This window comes from Saccoglossus kowalevskii, chromosome 4 (assembly GCF_978046115.1).
Source record: "Saccoglossus kowalevskii chromosome 4, keSacKowa6.1, whole genome shotgun sequence".
Taxonomy (NCBI): domain Eukaryota; kingdom Metazoa; phylum Hemichordata; class Enteropneusta; family Harrimaniidae; genus Saccoglossus; species Saccoglossus kowalevskii.
The window spans coordinates 3726524-3744120 of NC_140644.1; the positions used below are offsets into that span (position 1 = coordinate 3726524).

Sequence of the window (17597 nt, forward strand, 5' to 3'; positions counted from 1 at the left end):
GTTGTAGATAAACTGATTTTATAGTAATCACGATTTTGTTTGGATTCAGGATAATTAAATCAAATCATGCACAGAGACACAAACATTAGTAGACATGTGTCATTATTTTCTAACAATTAGCGTCAGCTTTTGAATTTTGGAGAGGATTGCGAAATCTTACTTAATTATTCAAAAATAGAATTCTCTGAATACTACGTAAATATTAAATAATGCATGGTTAGAAAATCCCTATGATTTTAATATATTTAAAGTCACGTAACATGTATGGACATCTTTCTAATGAACCTTTTGTGCATATGCAAATGAATACGAATAGAAAAATTGAACGAGAAAAAGTTATCTCTGCGGGCGATGTGCTTAGACCGTGGGGATATTCTGTAACCTGTAAACCTTACATATAACTGAAATAGTACTCAGAACAAACCTTGTAAAGCTACATTGTGCTTTACAGAGTGTGAAGAGAACATATTTTGCGACTTAGCTAAGGTGCAAAGTCCGAGGTAGATAGGAAATATTATTTCAAACCATTTGGCCATGTCCATTCACTTTTTAGTTATACGATTCTTTGTTTAAGTATCTTTAATAAAGCGTGCGTGAGTAGGATCTTATCTAAATCATGTGATTTTCGTTGTTGAAGTGATGTATTGAATTGTGCGTCTAGTGCTAATCAAATATTCCTATTGCTTAAATGAGATCGTCGATAATAATACGCACAGTGCCTGCAAATATCAATTTTCCATGAAATCTAAGTATTCTTTTTATCGTTGACGTTAGATTTTTCTAGTCCATCACTGAGCGTGATAAACGGTGTCGCGTTGACACTCCAGGGACTGATAATACGCGTATGAGTATCTACCATTTTGACAGTTTGTTTTTGCTGGCGATGTTCCGTAATGCGACAGTATTGAAATCGTGATTGAGTAGAAAAATGTCAATAGAATAATAACACCCCATTCATACAATAATTTGCAACGTTTGGCAGTAAAAACTATTAAAAAATTTATAAATCAACGCTTTCCATGGATCTTAACTATGCAAACTATTAATATTCCGGGTCTTCCGGCGTTAGTCAGAATAAAAGGTCGACACTGATCATAGAGTGCTCGGCCACTAATGGTCTGAGATTGGAGAAGAGATTATTACAGCGATGTAGTCTGTTATAGTGCGAGGTAGACAGGTTGTGTCCAAACACCTCTATGACTCTATAACATACCCTGGTTATTTACACTAAATACCCACATACAATTACTAATTTTGTTTACCAATATGTGTTCTGTCGACATTTTTCCAGGAGTATCGAGTGTCAATTTGTTCACGAATCCGTGATAATTCTTTGGAGGAAATTCTTCTTCTCTGCCGCATACTGGTACTTTGCCAGGGCGAATATCGGGGTTTCAATGACATTAATGGCAAATTGCATTGTGGGATATACATGTATGAGTAACGACGGGTTCAAAAGTGACGCCCTCATAAATCCACCACTTATCCTTTCATCAGATTACTCAAAATTCCACCCAGTGTTCGGTGTAATGAGCGTAACAAAACACGAGTATGTTTCATTGTCTAATTCGGCGACAGGAAGTATGGCTTTGCATCATCGTTGTTTTTAATTTAATTAATTTCCTTTGTTTTTGGCATTAGGATTTTTGATATAATGGATATATTTTTCTTCATATTTTCAGAATATAATATACAAGTGTGAAGATGATTTTTCCAGATGTGTTTACATTAGCTCTCGTTATTTCAATCTGCATTTCGTAATTTTCACTACGGTGTTAGTAATTAATTTGTATTGCATATCACACTGTCGCCGTCATGTAGTGATTATTTATTTTGTTTGGATTAAAGGTTTTGGCCTCCGTACCACATTATCATCACACGCTGTTTTTTTTCAATAATTTGCGGTTATCCTACCAAGGTATTCAAAGATGTTATCATTGCATCTGACAATGCCGTAAATTTTAATTAAAAAATATCATATGTATTTACTCGTATATGTTTTTTTTTATTAAATACATTTTACAATTTACACTTTTATTCTCATAAGTATTGTATGACTATAGTATGATTTATTTTTACGTCACGTTTCAGTGTAGTTACCATGGAAATAGATACTTAATTAAATTAGACTGCATGCCTTCATTTATGCAGATATGAATACATCTACAAATACGTGGATGTAGTTGAAAACATATGCATATATTTCCCTGCTTATCGAATTATGATACGAAGAATCTTCTGAACATTAGTGAAACAAACTAAGTGTTTTGTGTTTGTTCACTCATCGTGTCCATTCCCTGCATAGTTCCTGTGTATTCCCTGCCTATTCCCTGGGTATTTTTCTTTGAATTCCCATGCCTTTCCCTGACATGTCGTTTTCGTGAGGTTAGCTAATGAAATGTGTTCTTGGGTTCTATTATCAGTTCATATTTTTTTTCGAAGATGGTGAAGGATTATCACTGTAAATGGATTAGTAGTTTATTCTAATTTAAATGAGATGTAATTCCACAATATGTTATTCTACATAAAAGCTTTCAGATCTAGAGTAGCTATAATTGATATATACAGGGACATATTACTGGCATGGAGTACTCTTAATAAAAAGCTACTTGACGATATGGATGACCCTATAGTCACTGCCTTAATATGATCTACCGATCCAATCTGATTAATATAAATAAGTAAATGCAGTGTAAGCCCCAAGGTCTAAAACAAAACAAATCACTAAATCAAGCTTTATCAATAAAACATGTAAAGAAAAATGTTGCCAAAGTGCGTTTAGATAAATGATTCAAATGGCTCCATCCATGGCAATAAATTACAAATTAACACCTTAATAATTGACTTGACCTTTGTTTGGAAGCTTATTAGCATCGACTGTTAAATTTTATATACCTTCCTTTTCTCACAGTCGCAAACAACGTGGAAATCATGTGAGGTGTTATGATGAGGCGACATATCTGTAAACAGCTGGAAAACAAATGAAAAAGTGTACCACCTTGCCTTATCTTCGTGCTTGTCGTGACTGCGACAAAATTAATACAGGCAGTATTCTCAATGGGACTCATTTATAAGAGAGGAAATAGTATTTGTGCGCTCCGTAATCAGTAGCATTTATTTGAGTGATTCTGTAATTTCTGTACGTAAGGCGTAAATCACAATCATTTATTTTATTCCCTCCGTACTTCGTGCAAAGATAGCTTTGTTTTGTGTACGAATGGGAATGTTGTCGATAATAAAGGCCGTAAACCGTACAAAGATTTTACAATATCCAATTCATAATACATGTCGAGGGTCGACATAATGTCAGAGAATACTGCGCTTGTTAAAGTGTGTAAAGACATATATTAGACTAACAATTGTGTGTTCTGAAACCCCTGTCGAGATTATAGTAGATGATTCAACGCATTTTACTTTGCCGAATGTTGTGAGATATGAACAGTACTGAATTGACGTGAGTGTATGGGGCAAGTAGTGCTTAGGTACCACTTGGTTGGTAAATCCTACATATAATTTATCTATAGAATTTTCTGTGGTATTTGTGCATATTTGTAACATTTGTAGCAGCTGCATGATTTGCGCATATTGAGAATGAGTTAAAATATAATTTAGATTATATTTTTGAAACTAAATATAAACACAAGTCAGTTATTTTCATAAGCCGTGCCACTATACTTCTACTGTGCAAACAATCAGTTGTATTATTAATTAATTAATTTAGTTTTACATGATTAAATTAATGCGTAGCGGGACACTTTGACTTTAAATTACTAAATTAATAGAGTCGTACAATGCCCATAAAATGTGCTAAAGATGTATAGTATGCATTTAATCCAATTTTTCATTCATCTTGTTGCCTATGTACCAATTTTTAATGTAAATAGTACAAGCGAGAATGGGCAAACAAATAGTGTAGTTCCTGTGTTTGGGCGATTAGGCTTTTAATACTACTAAAAATGTCTCCATAAGCTTGATATTATTTTTGGTAGTCCCCATTTTGTACTGCGCCAATATCACATTCATTATTTATGTATATATATATTTATGATTGCCCACAATGTAGGATATTGATTAGTAAAAAAAATAACATTTACTGACATATTATTTTTGACCAGAAATCGATAAAAAAATCAAAAAGTCCATTCATCGTGTATGTAAAATGTATGTGCATATGTAAACTGTTTTGCACGCACCTTGTCCTAGATTTCGGTTAAACTTTAGGAATGGTGGATTATTTTTATAATTTTTCGACTGAAAATAGATGGATTTAAACGAAAACTTGTTTGCACATGAAATTCTATATTGCGGGTTATATAAATGCAATGTGTCTGCAGCATTTAACAGTGACGTCACGTTACAAAAGATCACAAATTGTATCAAAAACACAAAGAATAAGAACGCACCTGGTCCAGATGGAATTGTAAATGAGATAGTGCTGACAACGTGCATCATGCTATGTGCCATTTTTCTATTTAATTCTTTTGGAGGCAAAATATCTTCTTTTTTTTTGAAAAATAAGATTATTAACGACGTCTCTAATTATCGTCGTATTTCGTTGTCGTCGGTGAGTAAATGTTCCATTAAAATAGAACCGTCTAGTAAAGGGGACTGTAAAAATTGCATATATTATTATTAAGACCCAAGCAGTCTTTCGTATAGGGTATAGTATTATTGACAATATGTTTTCACTACAGTTTTTAGTGTTTAGCTCAGAAAATATTTATCACGATGCTTATTTTGTGTATACTATGCAAACTTTCGGTCGCGTTAAGCCCGCTGCACCTTGCCTTGTCGACGTTCAGTTGTATTTAGATAGGGTCGGTCATTACGACTGAGATTCCGCGACTCTATTCCGCACACTGATACGACAAAATACATCTAAATTTCTCATCTTCTAACATTTCGCTCACCATATAACATCGCGTTTATTCGGTCCACTCTGCTGCATTTTTCCGTTTTCTAAACTCCAATTGCTGTCATATGGCGTCGTAAATGCGGCGAGAGGTGACTAACCCACTTTTATAATAATTTTGACGCACTTTCTTAATAAAATACATATTCATCAACAAGTACGACATCCTGTACATGAGTAATTGTGTCATTCTTTTAGTTTATATTACGCTTCAGGAGTTTAATCAATTGAATATGATATAAATATGGATATATTTTGTAATTAGCGAGTTAATATTGAACTTTCTCTGCATCGAGGCGGGGCACTGTATTCAAGTGCTTTTGGTTGTTAATTGTGACCGATCGTTTATCAAACATTTCTCCAATCCACAATGTCCTAGATCTATATTCTAGTATTTATAATCAGACTTTAGACTACGCTTTCCATCATATGAACGATTTACTCCAGATGACACCGGAAAGCAGATGTTATATGTCCATATAGGTCTCATGCCACTAATCAACCAATATTTTTTTCTCAGGTGCTCCCTGTTTGAGGGCGTGATCACCTGGGTCAAAGGTGAGACCAACATGTGGTCTTTTGTTTACTCCTTAGCGGCTGTGTACCTGTGGGTTTATTCTGTGTGTATTTGGATGTTCTAATCTTGGTGTTTTTCCAGTGATTGCTCTAGGTGCAATCCAAATACAGTAGGTGTGTCTTGTTTACCTAAGATTTGTAAGAGTTTGAGCTGGCCAACATGTTAGTTTTTTCATGTGGTTGATTACTGGCATGTTGATTTCCCACTTTTGAGCCATGTTTTCAACTTTGTTCATCATTTTCATATAGCAATCTCGTCATATGTTAACACTGTCGTCTATGGAAATTCAATAAGTGGTATGAGCCTTATACATACATAATATATAATACATAAATATTTCCCGACTGAAACATTGATACATTGGGGGAAATAATAAAATGCGCTGGAAATGCTAAGGATACATTGTGAATTCAACATCGCCAGTGTTCTTCTGGTGAGTTTCTTTATATTGCATTGTTCGAGTCGTTAAAATGACACAAAAATGTCAGTGGTGTGACTCTCAAACCACAACATTTCAAAAAATGTACACAATTGCCCTAATTCTAAAATTAGAATGCATAATGTTAACGTATAGTAAAATGAATTCGTTACTCTTGTTTTCCCTCCAAGGGTTTTAGGGCGCTTTCCACGGCGAGTGAAAGTATACTTGAACGGCAAAGCGCAGTAATGTGACGTCAGTCCTCTATCGAGAATACAATTGAATAGCGCCCTCATGCGACGAGGTCTTTCTTCCACGTGTGATGGAAAACGTCGTATCTTTGATTCATTTATATTATACGTATGTATATACAAGTTATTCGTCTGTTCACTTCGTATAGGTCATATAAATAGGTATCACGCCCGTTGAAACTAAATAAATATATATACAAATAAATAAAATCAATTTACTAATAACCAGTCATATCCATGAAGACACAGAAGAAGATCTAGACACCAAATATACCAAACAACAACAGCACTGTAAACATTATTTGAAGTCTATCGAGGTGAATAAACATGAGCCATATCTGGACAAATACAAACTCAAAAACTTTATTTTAGTATAGTAATCGATTGTTTTAACTTAATCTCTTCTTTTTAGTATAATACATAGTATGTCAATACAAAACACGAAAGGAGTTTGATCTTGTGTAGCCCCATTAAGGACAGGCAGGACTTATTATGATTATTACGATTATACCAAGATGTCAGCAACATTAACATAAGTTTAATTTATTACATACGCTACATGCACTGTTAATATCATATTATTGAGGAGCTACGTTATTAGTTGATGAAATATACATGCATTACTTATTTCATTTGGTCAAACCTAATTACTGATTTAATTTAGCAGATATTTGTTCGACATAGTGGGGTTCGGTTATTACCTTCAAAGGCCACAGTCACGGTGGTTGAGCACATATCATCAAATTTTGAGATACGTGAAATTAGGAGATACATATATTGGCAAATGACATCCGCATTAGTTGAATTACAAATTTAAAACATCATGGCAAACCGAGTCGATCAAATCAAATTCTATTTTTCCGTTAATTTTCTAAGTTCATCAATCTCAGACGCCACCCGACTATCGTGACGTCTCATTATTTCTTGCAGCGATTCCCACGTTGGTGGCGCTACACCTCCCGAGTTGCTGAGCTCGAGCCACCTCGACATCATGAGGGACGCCGACATAGCAGACTCGCCACCAGTTTTAGCAATAGTGTCCTTCTGTATGCCAACCTCCTTGGCAACCACCTCCCAGTATGTTCCTATTTTCACCGCGATATACTGGATGTCTGATTTTACTATCGGGTGCCCTCTGGGTCGTCCTGTTAAAAGAAACACCAATTGTTATTACATGACGCGCTCAGGGGAAAAGCATATTCAAAAACTCCTGTCGAGTCGAGGCATATCTACCAAGTCATCATACCAAGGTTTGATGAACTTGTCAAAATCAGTTCAGATATTCAAATTTAACGATTTAACAGCCGTTTGACATCAACATTGGATCATATCACAAAACAGTATACATATATACTTTCTCCATACCTAGATGGGCAAAATAATATTAATAATATATTGCATTCAATAACTTCTATTACGGTAACAGAGTAATCGCACAAGGTTAAAGGTGTTAAGGTTATACTGTCAGCAAAATTTGTTTCAGACCTTTGAAATGTCAAGTAAACTGTGTCAGTACTATACTAAATACAACAGTTATGATTTCAGGAGTATCTTGCCACATGGATTTGTTTTGCATAAAAATCAGCTTTGATATTTGGCACAATGCCAAGTGTTATATCAGTATAACTCGAGAACGCCATGACATTCAGATTTTATTGTTTTGCAAAGTTGCTTAGGTACTTTCAACTAATTTTTGCTTAACATTACCACTTTATTAATTAACCTTTTTGATCTTCTTCAATACACTCCAGTCTTTTCTGCATTTTCCCACAATTATCTTCGGTCCATTTTCTCAGGGACACCAACTCCTCTCGTAGTTTTTCAATCTCTTTCCAGAGTTTTTCTTCCCCGTGTGTTCCGAAATTATTCAGTTTATCTATAAAATTGTTTAACTTAGCTTCATCGTACGAACCTAAACATAAATAAAAAAATAAATAAATATATATTAGAACTATGTTCTATTTTTCGTCTATTTATGATCATTTATGCTATTAATATAATTGTATGGTAAATCATGATTGTATACGTTCGCCATATTTATATGCATTTCCCATGATACACTGTGGTTGTGTGAGGTATTATACTTCCGGTATGCACATGACAACAGAGAAGGCTGCTGAGAAGAATTTTTCAAATAGTAGGCTGATTCTTCGAAATTAACGTATTTAACTGTTTTTTATGTGGTTTGCAGATTTGTTTGAATTTCGTAACTTTTGTGGAAAATCAGGTGAAGTACCAGTGTGCTAGGTCCGATATCAATGAATATCAATGTCACAGATATGTTGTAGCAATGTTCACCTTGTTTTTCTAGTTTGTTGAGTTTATCAACTGTTTTGCGGTACTCCTCTTTGAACGTCGTGAATTCCTGTACGAGTGCTTGTATTATTTTTCTAAGATCTTCCCTTGATGATGTCTCTATCTTCATTGCTATCAACAAATATGAAAGGCAGAAACCGTCAAATAACATCAGCTCCATGATAATAACTATACTCACGTATTTCGAAATAACACAACGAATTAATATTCTGATAATGTAAAACAGTCGCATAAACCGCAAACCTAATTCTAGCCTGGAGCAGTCGGTTGGTGATGATCGACCTAACTATAATGGATTCATTTCATGTCAAAATCATGTGTATAAAAACGAATGCACTGTTCCTGTCAGTATGCCCTCTAGCGGCGGTGCGTTTTTTATGACGCGAATGGCTAGAATTTATTCTATGGACTACTGATCTGTAGCCACCCGTCGCAAACAAATATTTGTTTCGAGTACTACTATAGTATAAACGGTTACATAACCAAACAAAGTTGCCGATTTGTTGAGCGACAACGATTTCATATTTCGATGTCACAGTAGCTGTCGTCGCTAGAGGGTGGGATTTAAATAATCGGACAGGTGACTCACAGTCCTCTAAGTTTGCAATGCGATCCATGGCTTCTCGTAAACCGGTTATTTCGCATATAATGTTGTCTTTAAATGTAACCAGCTGATCTGACATCTCTCGCTGACCCGCCTTCATTTCGGCAACCATCCTCTGATTGCTCATCTCCATCATTTCTTTCATAGCTAGTATTAAAGCTTTATAACAAAACAACGCAGTGAGTAATATTATCACAGACATGGAGACGTTAACATTGCAAGTAAATTGTCAATGACACCTGGTCCAGTGTTTATAAGAAATATATTATCCCCAAAATTATTATTATACAGCTCTGAATGCTTTATTTTTTGTATTTTCTAGTTTATTATACGAGATTTTTACGTAACAATACGACTAGTGTTAAGTGTTGTTTACGTATGGTGATACTATTTTTTTTTTTTTTTTTTTTTGCCTAAATTTGAATCAGAATCTGTTGCTGGGATCTCAATACAATGTTGTTGGAACCTGAATCTGTTGATGGAAACTGAATACTCAGTATATTTCTGGAATGTAAATGTAAATCTGATGCTAAAATCTGAGCCTGACTATGTTGCTAACATCAAACCTTACCCTGGTCTTTGTCCAGTGACTTCTCTTGTGTTTTGGGCACTGTCAAATAATTGTTCAAAAATAGGAATAAGTTCATGCGGCCAGGAATAATACTCGTCACGCGATATCAAAGCCTCCGTTATGAATGATATTACAACCATATTATCCTTTGAACTTTGAACGTGTGAAACATAATTGAATATGTATATTCACTTACGTGGACTTGCTGCTGGTTGTTTTGAGTCAACACCGGGCTCTAACGTTTTCAACACTGTCGTAGAATGGTTAGTCGCTTTTAATATTTTGTAAAGCTTATCGTAGCCATCTTTCTTTTCCTTAAATATATCTAAAAGATGCAGCGCCCTCGCTTCCCGTTTTCGTACCTGCTAAAACAGGAGGCGATTTGTCTCAGAACATACTGTCATCGAAGTAAGTACTACATGTATATCAAATGGGCATACTCATAAAACAAATTGTTGTACATATTAATCTTGAAAATAAAATTAGGTTATTTTATATTTTAAAACTAACAATAAATGTAAACAGAAAGCAGATCGGTTGTTTGGCTGACTGCACCTGATTTGAACTTTGACCTCAGTACCCGTCACGCAATGTATCATTAAGATCAGTTTGCAATCAACATTTTTCAAAATATTTGGCATTATGTTCATCTGTATTTTTCTATATATCTGTTGTGTATAATTGTGTAAATATGCAGAGTAAATATTGTGTTATGGCCTTTGTAGCTGCTTTAACATTTTTCAACAATTGGGTCAATTTTGTTATTATATTATTAAACAAGGAAATGATAGAAAAATACAGGTACATTCGCATAATGTTTTGCCACAATTTATGGCGAGAACAAATGTATGGTGTTTAAAATGTATCAATCGCCGGTAAAGTGTTCACAATTTCCGCTAGGAGCTGCACAAAGTTAAAATCCCCTTTCTGTCACATCGCAATTGTTATATTTTTCCTGGAGAAAAGGATGTATATATGTTTGCCATGAACCTTTGGTGCAGTTTGTTGTCACGTACTGGTATCTTGCTTTTAGCTAACGACTTCATCGGCGTTCTCTGGAAAATGCTACACAACTATAAACAAGCGTGGCATATCGTCCTGTTGACTGTAGTTATGTTTATAGTTACTAAACTTACCAAGTTCAAATACTTATGTATTGAAACATCAAAATCAGTGCCAAAACTATCCTACTGAATTATAAACTTTGAACTATTAATGAAGCACAAATGCAACTGAGATTTATTTGAGATTGAACCATTATTCCCGCTCAGTGGAGGTATGCCATTTCATCAAGTGCACAAATGCCTGTGGTGGTGCCGGCGTATCTCTTTATATAGATATATGACACTACTATTGTCTTTTCCCCAGCCCCTCTGTGGGGTGTGATGTGTATGTGTGTATTTCTTTACGCTTGCCCTCAATATAAATATTGGCCTGCTCATAATTCTGCCAAGCTCTACTTACGTTCAAGGCCACCACATCGCCGTTGTTTAGAAACGACGGGTACATTTCTTCCGTTTTCTTGACAACTTGATCGACGTTTATTGTCTTTGCCAAATAGTCGAGGTTCTCGGAGAGAATTCGCTTCTTTTCCGTAGCCATTTTCGTAGATTATTTGGCGAGTCAGTGAGACGCCTGGCAGTAATACGTGGTTATACTTTATATATCTAACACATACTCTGGAAACAAAATGTATAATTATCGGAAATTTCTAAATCACAACTAATTGGAAACTTTAAAACTGTGTGACCGTTATGTAAAGTACGTGAACTGCCTGTAACAGACACACTTAATGAAGTAATTGTTAAGTTCCGTAAACATGTCAGAGCGTACAGTACAGTGACCTCATTTGACCCTTACTGTACTCAATCGCCAAAACTGAAATGCGCATGCGTAAATTACTTTCTGTGCTTGAACGCTCCCTGGTAACTCCGAGGCCAGTAGACCAAGCCAGCCACACGTTTAAGGCACTGTCTCGAACTCGTACCCAGCCTTCAACGGCGAGATGCTCTACCGCGTCACTGGGACCGTCATTTGTTTATCCCGTGTTTTTTTCCTTGACTTCCATGCCTTTTCCCGTCCCGTGTTATGTTATATTAATTTATGTTTTCGCTGCTGAGTAGTTAATCTCGGAGCCGATCCCGTAATTATAAAATCACGGTGCATCTACCATAGAAGAACCGTAATAAAATAACAATACAAAATGAATGAGACGCCAAACATGAATGCATTGCGAATAAACAAATCAATTGCATTTAACCCGTACGGATACAGTCGGTAACAACCAGATATACGCCGTATCTGGGTGCAGTTATCCGACCCATTGCGATTTATCATTCATTTCGTAGGCACCAAGGCTGTTTCTCTTCATAGTGAGCCCGGACAGTTTGGATACATGCCAAGCGTTGGTGTATGTTATCACGGCAACTTGAAGTATACCTTATTTTAGATTTTGCGTTTCGACACCACATGATGATCATAATTTAATTGACACCTTACTATTCAGTGTACTAGTCGACGAACGACACAATTCAATAAACAGGGACAAACAACGAGGTGTCAACGACGAATAAGACGATCCTGTCTGTAAAACCAGAGCTAAACATAAGAACAAACGTTAAACACAAACAAATCACAAATATCAGTCATGACGTTGCCATTACGCGTAGGTAATTTCGGTTACGTTATAAGCTATGTTTGTTTAAAAAAAAAGTTTTAAAAATGCCTTAATTGACTCTCACCTTAGTACAGTATGTTCGTCGTCATGCTCGCTGTCCGCAGATTAGTAGACAACTAGGGGTACTCCGTTGTATTTTGTGACACTATTGTCTGCACTGTATAGTTGTGTTAGCCGTCACACAATGCATCTCGTAGTTAGTAGGTGCATTGTTATTCAAATACGACTGTCATACTATTCAGGTGGTTATTTTGACGTGGGCACTCAGTAGACAAAGGACAATAGTTGTAAATATAAAACGTGCATAGTTGTGTCCCTAGCAATGCGTACATGCGCGATACATTACACTTTAATAACTACAAGTAGCGCTGCACGTTCTCGTTAATAAGTTACTCACCGGAAGAAGTACGCGTAATGCATATATCGCGAACTAAAGTCTCCGGCGTTTGAGTATTTCAACTTTTGGAAAGCGTGATCCGAAGCCTGTTCACAGTCTATGAAGCTGGATCGTTTTTTTATCTCAATGGTTCTGACCGAACAGGAACGGAGTAATAATATAAAATGGGACGTAGGTGGCGCTCTTGCAGAAGAGACCAACACTTGTTTATTGGTGTAATACCAGTAAATTAATCTTATCACTACGCGATAATCATCCACATCATGCTAATACATAATGAATATTCATGTAAAGCCTATATATGATTCAATCGTGTCACATTAATAATAGACTTTAAAAGACTTTTAAGGTCTATGCATTAATAAAGGCAGGCAGGAATTAGGATGGAACTTAGCATGGTGCACTGACCGGCCGGGCACAGGCTCAAGAAATAAAGCATCGGAGATTGGATAAGCGCTGATCCCTTAAAATTTGTTCAGTATACCCACGATCGCCTTCTCTACCCCCCCCCCCCCCATGAGGCTGCCACTACACCCATTCTACTTGGTCGGTATAAGCGCCGCTCAATAATCCCAGCAACACGATGTTGTGCATCGCTCGATACAGTTGTGAAACCGTGACGACAGACAGACCACAACTCAAGGAAATCGACAAATTAATTTTGATGGAAGGCTCCCTAAATCCGAATTTTACATAGAATATGTTGTATCAGTAATATACTCTACCATTAGATTATTATGACGTCACCGTGACGACAATCGGCTACTCGTCGAATAAATATGACGTCGCGATAGAACCTTTATCATAGATTTCAACAAAAACAAGATAGGATAACACTCGTACCCCAAATATAAAAAATAGCCTATTTTGAATTTCACAATATCATGCTTGTGATGATACATGCATGAGTACGTAACCTACTAATCATCATGATTAGCTTACTAATGTTACAAAAATGACTGCGTGTTGTTTTGTGATAACAAACACTTTTCACGCGTTTCTCGTGAAAGCACTTTTTTTAAATGACGGTGCAGTGAATATTTTCAAATAATAAACACTTACGTATTTAGTTTTCCATACTAAGAATGTCAAGTATAATTGATAAATCATTTGTAGGTTTTAGAATCATTTTAAACAATACCATACTGGCAAATAACCATATCTATATATTTTTTTCAATCATCAATTGCAAACTGGAAAATCATCAAACGCACAGGATTGTGCGGGGTTCGAACACAAATTACCATATACTAGTATTCGAATCATGAACCGTATTTTGTGACAATTCTCGATCCCGTTTTCATGAAATATTGGAATGAACATTCTTATATCAGAGAAATTAAGACTGTCGCCAGTTAACGTCACACATCATGTGAATACATCAGCATTCTTTCAATGTATATTACTAATCATTTATGAAGCAAGATGAAGGGACATTTCAATTACTTTGATAAGAATCACGTATCGTTTGTAATTTAATTAATCCCAGTAATACCCCCAAGAGTTACATTCTGTAAATCTCCAGATTGTTGTTTTAAAATCGACAAATGCTGAATCAAGAACGTTATTAGTTAATACACATACACGTTAGTCTTGAGGCTGTACTGTGGTTCACACATTGAATTTGTTCAACACGAGGGAGTGAAAGCGACCACCTTATACAATGTGGTGATGTTAGTCTGCTGAACCTATTGGAGGTCAACTTCTGAGACCATGCGTTAGGTCACCAAATATCATTAGGTAACATTTTGAGTGAAATCCATGTGTGTGATAATGCAATCGCAAACCAGCATACAGAGTGCATCTAAAAGTCTCTATTTAATAGAGACTTTTAGATGCACTCTGTATGCTGGTTTGCGATTTACTGATTCGTGTTATTATCTGAAAAGATTGATTGGAAACCATGTCATGTATTCGTCGCTATCATCGGCGCATTTTTTTTTGTTATGCATTCCTTGTACCAATTTAACATGTGGTTATTAACCGCTTCCAACATTTAGATGAGAAGCGAAACATTTTCTCTATTGTTAGAATATTTCTCGATGTTTTTGCTCGATGTAATGAAATGAAAAAGTCATATTTTATTATTGATATGTGTCCATATATTGTGAAATTACGCAACATAATATATTCTATTATTGGGACACTTCCCGGGGACATCTCAAGCAGCATTATCTAAAAATGATAGCAACGCTTGCATACTACTGAAACGTCGACCACATTTACCTGTCACAGCCTCGTTCGCCGTATCGATGCTAAGGTTGAACATTGAACATTTTTAATTTAATTTTTAATTTTTAATTTAATCGTAATATCGGAACCCCCATGTCTCTGACTCTATCTCAGAATTGATATGATAGAGTAAAACAGTTTAAAGTGCCTGTGAAATACCCATCTACACATTTGTGCGTTTGGTTTCTGTTACTCTGAGACATTTGTGAAAATGGGATTTAAAAAAAAACATTTAATCAACTTTGAGTAAAATTGAAAACAAATCGAGTGGTAGCCACACCCCTTCCTGTCGCATTTAACTGATTCCGGCTTTGAAAGCAAATATCCGTTAGATCGTTTGGCAACAGCCATGTTTGAACAGCTTTTGACCAAATATTGCGTCATAATACAACTAAGCCTAAATATTTATAATACGATTCAACTTCGATACGAGTGTTATCAAGATATCAGTTTTCATTCCCACTCAGCACAATGGTTATCTATACGAAATATGAAATTTTATGAAATGTTACATCCATCGTCCGAATCGCACAGTTTCGCTAAAGCCGGCTATTCATAACCCTCGGTCATAACCAACCCACGAACCCGTGCATGACCGTGTTAGGAAAAGCTGTATTTCACCGCAGCTAAAGTGAGTCATTTGATTGGGCGCGCCAAGGAGCTGGCGCCACCAATCAGAGATGCTGTATCATAAATGCGGAGATCGGGGAGCTCATCAAACATTAAAACAATGGCGTTTCCAAAATTTCTTATTTCAACGTTGAAAACTGTTTGTGGAGGACGATGGAATGTCTAAATATTTGGGCAAACTGTGTTTTAGTAAAATGACAAAACTGTCGGAACTGATAACATATCAACTTGCCCAATTCGGTTTCGTCGCAACACAGCCCGGCAACACAGTCGAGGGACTGTGTTTGCAACTAACACGTCATATTCCTCAGATACAGCTCTAATAAGCGCTTTCTTTTGATGATCAGTAAGCTCGTTCAGAGAAAAAGGTAGCAACAAGTTTTTTGATTCTACCATTTTAATTCTACCAAGAAATGTGTAGTTTCTTTCCACGTGGTTTATTTCGTGAGTTCTGATTGAGTGATGCAAATGAGCCGAAGTGAATATTATAATCGTTCGATAGCGTGCGACATACATTAAATCGTGGTGAAATCTGCCAAGGGTTAATGTTGAGGCTACGGCCGAATAAATTGTCTTTTGCTGACGAAGATGTGTTACATCTTGACAGTAAGAAATTGTGTTTCAGAATAATTCTATAAATTCTATAACGGATTGTGTGAATTATTACGTCATCACCGCGCAAGTCATCATGGGGAAAAGTGTTTTTGTTTTAAGCCTTTGACATGTGGTGTATTATTTATAACTATTACTATTTACGGGTAAAATAAAATAAAACAAAAACCCTAACGTTTATTGTACATTTAAAATAACATTACACATAGGAACTATCCTTACAGACTGTTAGAACCCCGTCGGCAGACTAGTCACACTGATTCTCACTACAAGAGGTTACGACCCCCCCCCCCCCCGCTAAATTCTAAGGCAAAATAAAAACAAGATACATGCACGTAACGTGACGTAACGTGAAATGTGAAGTACTCGTACTCCTACTAATTTTGCTGGTGAGACAAGTTTGAGATTTTCCAACGGATACGAAAAAGAACTTTTCTCCCATGAATGAATAACGACTAAGAAAATACACGTCAAACCAGGTGAATGAAGGACAAAGGGCGGCAATCGCCGGACATTCAATAAAAATGTGAATGAAAGAATCCAGATCACCACAAAACGGATAGTTTTCAGAATCAGCAAAATTGATCCAACAAGAAAACCATCAGAGTAGTCCATGCTCCATGCATGTGATGGAGGGGGGTTAACACACGTAAGTTGGGCTTAATACTTACAGGCAAGGCCAGTAGATCACGCCACACAGTGTCAAGTTGTCCGGATTACGAGTTTTGTTCATAACCGCATTGAGGTATTTGCAAATAGCGCCCTCTGGGAGTTTGTATAATGGCAAATTCGGCTCATCTGGGAAATGTAGCTGGAAACTGGGGTGACTAGATAAAGGTTGTTAAACAATGGTACAGCAAGAATGTATCTAATGTCTGTTTGAGTCGTCATAAATACTCTTTTTGTCCAGTGACTTCCAACAGCGTAGCAAGTCAGAGTAATATCGGGAAGATGGAGAAATTCAGTCTGAATGTAGTACATAACAAGTGCTTGCCATACGATAAAAGACCAGCTAGATTGAAAATAAAATAATCAGCTAATTTAAAACAAGGATGGTCATAATCTGAATATAAATACCGTTGCGTGTACTTTAGGTGTGTGACATTTTGTTCACCATTTTCTATGGGAAAATACAAAGTTTCCGCCTGCACCCAATGTCGGTTCAAAATTCCATTTTGTTTAAAACTTTTTGCTTTATTTCAGTCCAGTTTGTGTACTCTGAAGAATTTCTATACTGTGATGTTTTGATCCCGTCTGAAGTAAAGGCTCAACACCAATTGCATACAACAGTGTTGATAGAGAGCAACCCTGACGAATACCCCGAGATAACAGGAGTGGTGATGTGAGGGAGCTGTTTACTCTAATAAGAAACTAGGCATTTTTGTAAAACAGACTGATAT

The 17597-nt window shown here is 36.2% G+C and overlaps 1 protein-coding gene across 3 annotated transcripts; it reads right to left on the reverse strand.

The window, feature by feature from the left end:
- Positions 1–6353: 6353 nt before the first annotated feature.
- Positions 6354–12490, reverse strand: LOC100368834 (uncharacterized). 3 transcript variants are annotated; one of them, XM_078009229.2, is made up of 8 exons: positions 12391–12485; positions 11114–11328; positions 9846–10014; positions 9650–9688; positions 9064–9237; positions 8457–8585; positions 7882–8070; positions 6354–7303 (listed from the first exon to the last, which is right to left on the reverse strand). In XM_078009229.2, the coding sequence occupies exons 2-8, from the start codon at positions 11249–11251 to the stop codon at positions 7011–7013; spliced, it is 1131 nt and encodes a 376-aa protein (XP_077865355.1). In that variant the 5' UTR covers positions 11252–11328; positions 12391–12485; the 3' UTR covers positions 6354–7010. The 3 variants fall into 3 exon arrangements, with proteins under 3 accessions (XP_077865355.1, XP_002734756.1, XP_085353794.1); XM_002734710.4 differs by having other exon boundaries at positions 9846–10011; positions 12391–12484; XM_085497668.1 differs by having other exon boundaries at positions 7180–7303; positions 7866–8070; positions 12391–12490.
- Positions 12491–17597: the final 5107 nt, after the last annotated feature.